General features: G+C 38.6%; 1 protein-coding gene across 1 annotated transcript in view; it reads left to right on the forward strand.

Annotated features, from left to right (window-relative positions):
- hm13 (histocompatibility (minor) 13) overlaps positions 1-11,496 on the forward strand; it is a 31,797-nt gene extending 20,301 nt beyond the window's left edge. The window contains exons 3-9 of the mRNA XM_073823602.1: positions 1,502-1,559; positions 2,305-2,388; positions 2,536-2,572; positions 2,652-2,754; positions 2,843-2,928; positions 9,349-9,545; positions 10,628-11,496. Of these exons, the coding sequence (XP_073679703.1) occupies positions 1,502-1,559; positions 2,305-2,388; positions 2,536-2,572; positions 2,652-2,754; positions 2,843-2,928; positions 9,349-9,499 (519 nt within the window). The 3' untranslated portion in view covers positions 9,500-9,545; positions 10,628-11,496. The remainder of the gene's footprint in view (positions 1-1,501; positions 1,560-2,304; positions 2,389-2,535; positions 2,573-2,651; positions 2,755-2,842; positions 2,929-9,348; positions 9,546-10,627) is intronic.
- Positions 11,497-12,088: the final 592 nt, after the last annotated feature.

The raw sequence follows: 12,088 nt of genomic DNA on the forward strand, positions 1-12,088 counted from the left end.
CACCACACAACACACACACACACACACACACACACACACACACACACACACAGACACACACACACACACACACACACACACACACAGACACACACACACACACACACACACACACACACACACACACACACAGACACACACACACACACACACACACACACACACACACACACACACAGACACACACACACACACACACACACACACACACACACACACACACACACACACAGACACACACACACAGACACACACACACACACACACACACACACACACACACACACACACACACACACACACACACACACACACACACACACACACACACAGACACACACACACACACACACACACACACAGACACACACACACACACACACACACACACACACACACACACACACACAGACACACACACACAACACACACACACACACACACACACACACACACAGACACACACACACACACACACACACACACACACACACACACAGACACACACACACACACACACACACACACACACACACACAGACACACACAGACACACACACAGACACACACACACACACACACACACACACACACACACACACACACACACACACACAGACACACACAGACACACACACACACACACACACACACACACACACACACACACAGACACACACAGACACACACAGACACACACACACACACACACACACACACACACACACAGACACACACACACACACACACACACACAGACACACACACACACAGACACACACACACACACACACACACACACACACACACACACACACAGACACACACACACACACACACACACACACACACACACACACACACACACACACACACACACACACACACACACACAGACACACAGACACACACACACACACACACACAGCACACACACACACACACACAGACACACAGAACACGACACACACACACACACACACACACACACACACACACACACAGACACACAGACACACACACACACACACACACACACACACACACACACACACACACACACACACACACACACACACACACACACACAGACACACAGACACACAGACACAGACACACACACACACACACACACACAGACACACAGACACACACACACACACACCTGGAGCAGTGGGCAGCCATTGTTGCGGCGTCCGGGGGGCAGTTGGGGGTTCGGTGCCTTGCTCAAGGGTCTCAGCTCAGTCGTGGTATTGAGGGTGGAGAGAGAGCTGGTACTTCACTATCCCCACCTACAATCCCTGCCCGACCTGAGACTCGAACCTGCAACCTTTGGGTTGCAAGTCCGACTCTCTAACCATTAGGCCACGGCTGCCCCCTACTTAAAAAAGGACCCACCTAAAAGATCTCTCCTGGGCCCTGTGAGTTTTGGCATCGGCCCTGGTACATACATGTCATCACAAAAAAAAAAAAAAACCAACATACTCTATTTGCTTTCTAGGTTTTTGGGACCAATGTTATGGTGACAGTTGCCAAGTCCTTCGAAGCCCCAATTAAGTGTGAGTATCTGATTTATCCAGCCACTCTTCTCCCCATTAATCTCCAGAACAAGATTGTTGGTTGTTTGGTTAGGACTGAGGACTGGCCGTTCAGATACTTTCACCGGATGTACATATATATATATATATAACCTAGGGCTGCATCAATGAAATCCAACCATGAAAGCAATCGACAGACACAAAGCATCATGGGGCTTACCTGTCAGGTATTCAGACAGATGTGTTTGTTGAGGAAATTGTACAGAACAGCAAAGAACCTATATTCTATGGTTATGTGTGTTTAAATGTTCATTTTCAGTTTCATTCATTTTCAATTTGCAAAATGATCATCCTTGAAGCAAATGAGTAAAATGTAAAATATATAAAACATAAAATATAGCATGTGCTTATATTTTACTAATTGGTTTTGTTTAGATACAGTAGTTAGAGATTTAAAGAGGAAAAAAACATTAAGTTGGCTTCTTTTTAAATGCATGCAATATAATACAATATACGTGTAGGTACAATGTGCCTATAACACTATAATTATTATTATTATTTTTATTATTATTATTATTACTATTATTTTTTTATTTTTTTTATTCAGTCATACTGGAAAAGGCCTTGATCTTTACTTGGTCAAAAGGCTTCAGAGCCCTAATATAAAGATTTCCTATAGTCACCTCTTTTGCTAAAAAAAAAAACTATTTCTGCAGTTAATTCTCACTCTTATATTTGACCTTTTCCCACTCCGTTTTTGTTCTAGTGGTTTTCCCACAGGATTTGCTGGAGAGAGGTTTGGACGCCAGTAACTTTGCCATGTTGGGACTGGGGGACATTGTCATTCCGGGTAAATATATGAAGAGATACTAAACATTTCTGAGATACTTTGACAAGTTTAAGACAGACATGTATTGCACAAGATAACCTGTGAACATTGTCCATTATTTAAAGGGAAATCTCTGATTACTGAATCCACTCTTTTCTGTTCTGTCAGGAATCTTTATTGCTCTGCTCCTGCGCTTTGATGTCAGGTAGTCCTCTTTTTTTCTGACTTCAAGTACTTTTTATTTGCAGCAGTTTAGTCATCTTTTTGTTGTCTTTCACCCTTAGTTTGAAGAAGAACACACGAACTTACTTCTACACCAGTTTCCTGGCTTACATTTTTGGCCTGGGTCTTACCATATTCGTTATGCACACCTTTAAACACGCTCAGGTACACACAAAACAAACCAGATATTCTAACCAAACATGACCAGAAATCACCCCAAGATGGCGCTGAATGAGTGTGTTTTGTTTCCCAGCCTGCTCTGCTCTACCTGGTCCCTGCTTGTGTTGGGTTTCCAGTGCTGCTGGCCCTGTTGAAAGGAGAACTGAGTGAGATGTTCAGGTAACCCCCTCCTGATATTTGCCATGATCAGAGCTTAGGGTCAGAATGCTTAGGGTACATTAGGAGACCTGCCAACTTGTACGTGTATTTCGTAGCGGATATTTTGACCTGTACACCGGTACGATATTTATTTATTTTTATTTTTTATTTTTTTTCCCCCCCACTCTAAACCATGCAAAAACCTGGTTATGCCTCTGTCCACACGCAGTACTCCAATCAAACGCAAAACCAAAAGAACTGCTCTGACTGGTCAAACCCTTCTTTTTCTGTTGCTCAAGTAATTTCCGTGCGTTTTATTTCTCTGTTTGTGTATGTGAACGAGTCTATGCGCTGAGATAAGGAAACACCTTCCCGCTTAAAATGCGGAACGCTAGCCAACCCTCTTCCCTTGCAATGAAAAGATTTTCTAAATCTGTTGTCCAAGAAAAGAGAACATTATAACATGCTAAACAACACCAGTCGAATGTTAGAAATAACTTACTTTTGTGATCTAACATGGCTTATCACAGAATGAGGCAAAAATATATATTCCATACTGTAGACTATATATTTCTACAGCCGGTAAAGGCCATGTCGATTAGCAATGGATTATAAATATACTTTAATTACAATGAAAATACCCTGAGGTGGTCTCAAGAACACAGACAAAACTTTACTTTGTCACAGTCGAGGGTTTGTTGTCTTAATATCATCATTTAAATGCAGTCGTCTACATTTATTTAGTTACAGCAATAGCTGGGTGCTTTTGTCCATATTAGGGATTTCTGGAGGGTAGTCTGTTATATTGCTTCCGTTATGCCAATGTGGATTTTCTGCACTAGGGCTCTGGCTTCCAGTATGAATGAAACGGACATTAAATGTATTTATACCACTAAATAATGGCCAATCCGTAAAAGTTATACTTCTCTCTAAAGAAATTTGAAGTAGACATATGATAATCTGTGTTTTTCTACAATGTTCTGAAGCTTTGTAATAGCATTTTTTTAAATGCAATCGTATAAAAATGGTCTGATGTGCCAAACCAGCAGAACCAAACAAATCGTGGTTGAAAAAAAACAAACATATGTATTGGACTGCGGGCTGACTGTATTGTACTCAAAAAAAAAAAAAAAAAAAAAAAAAAAAATGTCCAGGGTTGGCAGGTCTGCATTAGCTTGGAATGTAATTTTAATGAATATAGCACACTTTTTCACTCACGTACTTGCATACATGTCATTGCGTCTTTCTTGCACCCAAACCAATGGAGTGGCGCACTTCAAGGTTGCCACATTACTACTCTTACTCTTTACCTTCAGCATGCTTGATAGTGATTTTTTTTTTCTTTTCTTTTTTTTTCTTTTTCTTTTTCTTCAAGGAGCCTAAAGAGCACACTTTTTAATTGGTCATAACTTCTGGAAAGAAATGGCTCAAACACTGGACAGAGATAACATTTCTAGTGGGCACGTGTTGACTGCCTGTGTTCGCACACGCTGTGTATTGGCGGTGTACTTTCAAAGGTTATATGTTTTACTGTACACATACACCAAGCATTTGCTCTGTTTCACAAGAATATGGACTTTAATTTGAAAACTATGTCAGGGGCTGAAAAGTGCAAAGTTTTTTTGTCCAAACTCCATGATGTCATCAGTGTTGTTTTTGACAACCATCTTAGATTTAGTCTTAGTCTTAGTCTTTTGGACTAAAATGCTTCTTAGTTTTAGTCAAATTTTAGTCACTTCTATATGTGATAGTTTTAGTCCAATTTTAGTCGACAAAAAGTCAAAAAGGTTTTAGTCTAGTTTTAGTCAAAAAAAGGGGAAAAAGTAGTCTTTTAAGAAATTAATGTAGGTCAGTAAGTATTTTGCTGTTGGGTAGTGTCACTTATAAGTTCTGAAAATAGCAGATCTATAGTTCAACACAATGTGAGCTTCCGGATCGACTATTTTTTACCAGTAATTACAATAATGAAGGAATGTTTTAGAACATAAAAGACAAACAAGGATGGAATGCTAAAACGGCTTGCCATAGTAGTATGGCAAAGAGTATTTAATGCTAAAACGGCTTGCCATAGCGGCAGATACTTTTTAAGTTTTAATTGGCATGCACAATAAGCGGAAATGTCATGCATTTTAAACGTCTGACAGACCACCCGCTAACATTTTCGTCTATTCTCGTCTCGTCAACGAAAATTCACACACGTCTCGTCATGTTTTAGTCATCAACGAGCCAATTTGATCTCATTATCGTCATGAAAAAAAGTGGCGTCAATGAAATGATTTCGTCATCGTCATCGTTGACGAAAACAACACTGGATGTCATGACTGTTTTTAAAGCTCTGCAAATGTCTTGAGGAGTGTTATGATGAAGGATTACCAGCTCTTCCTCACCCATCTTCCCTGTCCACTTTCCTCTTTCAGATTGTCCAGTAGGTCAGACTCCAGCATTTAACTGCTGCTCATTTTGGCAAAAATCATAATCACGATTGTTTTGGTCAGGATTGTATTCAGGATTATTTAAACTATTATGACAGGGTCCAAAACTTTATATAGTGATGAATTTAAAGATACCAATACAGCGAGAGAAAAGATGCAAATAAAAAAAGTGCTGTAAAAAAATACTGAATATTTTATGCAAGTCTAAAGTAGTCTAAAATACTACAGAAATTGAGTGTAATTATTTGAATGTAAAATAAACGGCGTCTGTAATAGGTAAACACGCTTTGTTTCTTAAAAGTACAAACGTCTTTCATTTAAGAGCAGTGAGTGATTTTTCTCTTTGTATTTTTACGTTTTATTCATATTAGGCACAGAGACGGCAGAAGGAATATTGTGTTGCCGCTTTAACCACACAGATCCAATATAATGTTACACACGTATATTTAAACTCAACTGTTTATGATCATTTAAGACAGAACTGACAAGAATTTACATGAAAAATCACCAAGCGCCTCATTTTGAAATATTTTTGCGTGTATTCGACCGTATAGGCGCACATTGAGCTTAAAGATAACGTTAAATGTCTGTGGTCCGCTTCGTCTCTGAGCGCAAACACAGAACAACCCAAGATTTTTTTATGCGCTATTAAAAACACAACATCAAAGAAACATTAATAAATCAAGCACGTCCCGGTTTATGAAAGTCATGTTACATGATTTTGCTGATTTGCATGTTTTATGGAGGAGCGAAAGCGCTCCACTGGAAACTGGGGCGGAATGGGGCCCAATAATCATTTAATCTCGAATTTGGATTAATTGCACAGCCCTACTGCACAGAAAGCTGGGGTCTGGGTTGTTATGATGTTGACCAGTGCTGAAGAGCACCAAGAAACAAACTGGGTTTCTTTCTTGGGTCCACTATATTGTGAGTAACAAATTATAAATTTAATTTAATGTGTAATGTAATTCTACAAATTGTAAAAATTTTAGTACTCAAAAATTCTATTTTGCTTGAAATAAGTTTGCTTTAGGCAGTGTATTCAATGTGTACAGTAAGGGAAAATATATATATTTTATACCTGTTGATTTTGTACTGATCAGGATTTTCTAACTAGACGGGAACAAAAAAATTCAGAAAAACACTTTTTCTCGAAAAAAAAAAAAAAGTTATAAATTAATTTGCATTTTATTGAATGAAATAAAGTATTTGACCGCTTCGTAAAACATGACTTGCTGGCATCACAGAGGTCAGATGGTTCGTGTAGTTGGCCACCAGGTTTGCACACATGTTTTTTTAAAGATAATTTGTAAATCGTTAGCATATTACTTAACAATTATTTGTGAACGTATAGTCATGTTTTGTAATTATTAGTTAATTATTATCCAATCAGTGGTCAATCATTTGCAGTATTCATAAACGCTTACAATTTTTTCTCTCTATACATTTATATAAGAAAGCTTAAGACCTATGATTGGGAAAAAAACTGGTTCACAACCTTAAGTGTGTGCATCGTCCTCTTTCAAGTGGTTTTAACAAGTCACCAATAGAACGTGACCAATTACCGGTACAGACAACAGGCACCATTACAGTTAACAATAAAACCAGTACAATTTCCATTATAACAAGAATAACTCTGTCATGTTTCTATTATTATTATTGTTTGTTTTTTTCTTCAGCAAGCCTCAAATGGCTGTTGCCAGCAATCTTCCTTGGAACATAAACATTTAGAAACATCCTGCATTTATTTGCACATGTTTTCCCACACGTCTTTTTTGGTTTTGATGTTGATCCCAACTCTACATTTTCTTTTGATTGTATCTTTGTAAGTTTGCTTTTCAATATGTTCATTAGCTGAACATGTACTTAATTAGTTACACTTATCCTGCTTTTTAAAGTGTTCCTTTGAATGTGCAACATTTTCATTTTTAATCCTTTATTTGAATATTGCAACACATGATGCTTTTCAATTAGAGGTCGACCGATATATCGGGCCGATATTTGCCCTTTTTTAATATATCGCCATCGGCCGATATCCATGTTTAGTAGCGCGATTTAAAGTCAGGCACGTCTGCGGGCAGCCCCGTGTTATTGGTGCAGTGGAGCGCTACTGTGAAGGACCAAAACTTTTGTAAGATTCAATTACAGTTCTGAGAGATAAAGGTAAGGCTTAAATTCTGATATTTCAAAGTCCCATGGCCATGTACTATATATTACTAGTAAACTATGAAGTGTTGCTTCACTTAGTGAAAGAAAATCATAGGTCCGTCGGGAACTGGCATAATGCTACAGCTGGTTAAAGGTTTGCTTACTTGCAGTTAAGTTTAAAGACTGTTGTCGAAAACGATCAGCAGCTTGTTTGCTAACATATTAGCTAGTGTTATAAGTTCTGTTTTATTTTTCCTGTATCGGAGTCGGAGAATTTCACTGTGTGCGTGGGGTGGAGACAGCGGCGGCTCTCACAGACAATGCAGCGTTGTGATACTCCGACTGACTCAGAGACACTGATGCACAGAGGGTGGTTATATCCGCTGGTCTGGTATTAATAAAAGGCAAGTTTTGTGGTCAGGACCGTGGCGCCAGTTTCAAATATACTTTGATGATTGCACCTGATGTGACCATCCTCTCCATCACCCCAGATACTGCGAGTTTATACAAATATGGTCACGTCCAGATGTCAGTAAACTTAATTTTTTCCAGTATGGATTTGGCTTAAAAGCACGAGTGATTAAGTCTATATAAGTGTGCAGCGATGGGAAAATCAGCTGTTAAAATGAACCATCCATTCATCATATCAGCATGCAAAACTAAGCATTAGAATAATTGTGATAGGAAGATCGTGTGCGGAGAAAAATATAGGTTTGGGTGGCGGTCAGATTACACTATTGCCCGATTTTGCTTTATTTCGTCGTCAAAAGTAAGATTTTGCTGTCTTTTGTCGTCAAAAGTATTCTGAAACAAGTGACAACTGAGCCGCTGTGCATCTCCATTTAAACACAGCGGTGTTTCGTTCATGAATGAACGTGCGTTTTTAAACTAATCTAGTGAAAGTATTCAATTTCTCATTCATAAAGACAGTCATTTGCTGTATTCAGGATTGAATCAGCTGTTTGAACAAATCAAATGAATGAATGATTCATTAAATCAGTGTCTTGCCGCCATCTGCTGGCAGGTCCTCTCAGTTATATAAATCATTTAATATTTCTGTATTCGAAATTTTATATTTAAAACATTAAAGTTGAACATTAATCTCAGCTCTTAAACTTTTATGTAAATGATTAACAGTTTTTATATGATCTGTTATATATATTTAATACTTGGTCAGTTTGATTTGTTTGGTTAACTTTGGTTAAATCTTTTATAATAATACTGTGCAGTGCACAAAATCAAGATGCTTCATTGTGTTCATTGTTCATGATGTTAAGTTTAGAAATGATGTGCATCCACTTATACATCCACTTAGTGTGACATTTTAGCATGCAAATAAAGGGGAGAACTTCAAGATATCGGCCCTAAAACCCGGCCAAAAAAATATCGGCAGCACATATCGGCCATCGGTTATAGAGAAACCCATATCGGTCGACCTCTATTTACAATATATCTTTGAATAAATCTTTGACGAGAGAGCCCTCCTCTATCAGCCAATCACTGTTAGTAAACACGCTGACATCCTTCATAGCAACGAGGTCAACCCGCCCTTACTCTTAGCGCAAGAATTCTCACTAATCCTACGTAAAAGTTTGTTTCAGCAGCTTTGTGAATCGGTTTTAAGAGAGAACTCTAGGCTGAACTTTTACTGCTATTTAGCAGAACTCTTAGTGGTAGGATAACATGTTCTGTGAATACCGGCCCTGGTTTCTGATCGGAGTGAGTTTCTTCCTATTTTGAGGCATCTTACAGACCTTTCTTTCTTTGTGATTTGTTCATGTTATCTTCTTCTTCTTCTCCTTTTTTCTTTCTTTCTTCACTCTATCGTCTCCCTCCCCGTGTTTTGTCCTCTGACATGCAGCTATGAGTCGTCAGGTGAAGTTTTGCCCCACACCCCGCGGCTCACTCATTTCCCCACAGTGTCGGGCTCTCCAGCTAGTCTGGCTAACTCCATGCAGAGTTTCGGCCTGTCCACCCCTCGCCGTCGCCGACACACACCCTCCGACATGTAACGACTGAATTCTGCTTTTCCATTACTGTCTTCTCCCACCTGTGCAGGTATCGCCCTTGATAATTCATCTGAAATTTCCTAATCTTTTCCTGTCATCATCCTCATACAATTCAGGTTCATTTTAAAGTACCTCCATAAGCTTCAGTTTGTTATCCTCCTAGGTGGCCTTTCCTATTTAAGCAATAAGGTACGAGAGGCTGTGCTGTATCGTGAATAAATCACGGCTGAAGGGCGTTGTTAGGCACGACGCGAAGCAGAAGTGCCTGCAACCCCTTCAGCCGTGATTTATTCACGATACAGCACGGCCTCAAGTACCTTATTGCTTTTATAAAATGGTTACCACGCAATAAAAATATTAATATCAAAAATATATATTAATTTATATATATTAAGTTGTATATTTTCATAAAGTAAATCATTAACTGCCTTCCGCTGTAAAAAGTAGTCCCTAACTGCTGCAGCTGTGTTTACGTTGCTAAGGGTGGTTGCTAAGGAGGTTCAATGATACACAAAACCGTTGAGTGAAGCGGTCATAGCCGTACTGTATCATGAATACCACACAGCTGCTGACCAATCAGAATTGAGGAATGGAACTAACCGTTTTATAATGTGTCCTAGATCTTGCTTCCTAATGCCCCACTGAACTAAGAGAAATAAGATTAGGCACTGTCTTGAGTGGTTTCACACCTATATAAAATGACATCAATTTAAGGCAGCAGTGTTTCATCAATTTACCTCAGTTTTTTGGGGGGATTTTGGGTAATATGGTTCAGGAGTCTAACTTCATTGTATGTGCATCTGGAGATTATTGTACTGTACATGTAAGCAGGAGCCTTTTATCACCATGTTTGCAGGAAGTGGAATAATTGTGTCCGTAATTCTGTACTCACTGTGCACTGAACTTCGTCTTGGCAACTTTTACAACTCCTTAATGTCTGCTTGTTTCTTGCCCTGCCTTATGGGTTTCCTCGTCTTCAGTGTACATCTGTCAACTACAGCACATAATCATTTATTGAAAAGGCGCAAGTCACATGAAATCTAGGGACAGAGCAGCATGGCACCTTTCTCTATTTTTCTGTATTTATTAATACCGATTGCCTCCCAATTACACCTCTTGTGTTTCCTGCAGATACGAAGAGTCTTCACCAGAAGAGGCGTCATCAAAAGAGGAAACGACAGAATCTGATAAAGACAAATAAAAATGCAAACTGAGCCCTTATTCATGTCCTACATTTGTTTGTCATAGTGACGTGATCACGCGGCAAACCATCATGTTCGGGGTCTGCTCATGGCAGTCGTGTTCTGTACTTTTGAACTTATTTTAATGTGCAACAGCTTCCTCGGTGCCTGTGTATTCTCCTTGTACCTTTTGTTCATTTGATTGCCTTCAACATTCATCTTGGAAAATTGATTGGTTATATGGTTTCAAAGTTTTTTTTTTTATTATTATTATAACAATACAGTATTTGAACTGAGTAGAAGTTAGGCTTTCTGACTGTGATGTGTCAGATTGCTATACAGATCTATTTAAAAAACAAAAAAACAAAACTAAAAGTCCAGTACCTATTCCTGTGTAGCTGGTTTCTGTTATTGGTTTTACTTTAGGATCTCATAAGAGATTCCATTTGTAAAACACAATTAATTGTCCAAATTGCATTACATGAAAGGACAAAGACATTCTGGATGATATACTTTGCTTTATACAATTGTAAACAAAAGTGGGACCAAATATCTCCCTGTCAAGTGATGGTAGTGTTTACATGCTATGTTTTTCTGGATATAGTTGAAGGATTTTGAGTTTAGTTTTATATATTGTGTTCTGATCATATTTGTTTGTACGCCTCATGCTTAACTTGATGACCATCATTTTACGGTCTCCTCTTGTGTAATCTTTTTTTTCCCTCAATGTAAAAGTTTAAGCTTATGTAAGGAGCATTTCTTCCTCAGTTTAACTTTTTATTTGCATTAAATGGTGGTGTTTACCACTGTAGAAAAGCATATTACCAGTGTGTGTTTGACTATACTAATTTTTCAGTGTGAAAATAATGATCATAACTTGGCACGTTTATGTGTACTATGTTATATTGTTTACAGGTCTATGCAAACATGATGTTTTGACTAGTGCGAACACAGACTGGGTTTGTGTTAACTATTGTGTTAAGAAATGCGTAATCTTTTGCAGGGTTACCGATACATTGAATGGGTAAACGGCAGTCATGCAATGCTTGTGTTGATCAACTAGCCTAGAATGTCATGCACTTGCCATCCCAACTAATCCAGTAACTTCACTGAAAAAAAATGCCTTCACTCTTAATGTGATTGACAGATATACAACATGAATTCAAAGAGTCAACTTTATAAAGCAGGATAATAGAATAGACCTGGGGCCCATTTCAGAAAGGAGGTTAAGTGAAAACTCTCGAGTATGTCATGTCACCCCTGAAATGAGGGAAACTCTGGGTTTTCTGTTTCAAAATGGGAGATTTGTCAAACCTGAGAAAGCAGGGTAAGTCAAGCCTGTTTCTGAAAGAGAGGTAACTAGTACTAGAGTCAGTCACCTTGGTAACTCTGTGAACCTAACCTGGTCCGG

The sequence above is a fragment of the Garra rufa genome, chromosome 18, assembly GCF_049309525.1.
Source record: "Garra rufa chromosome 18, GarRuf1.0, whole genome shotgun sequence".
NCBI classification, from domain to species: Eukaryota; Metazoa; Chordata; class Actinopteri; order Cypriniformes; family Cyprinidae; genus Garra; species Garra rufa.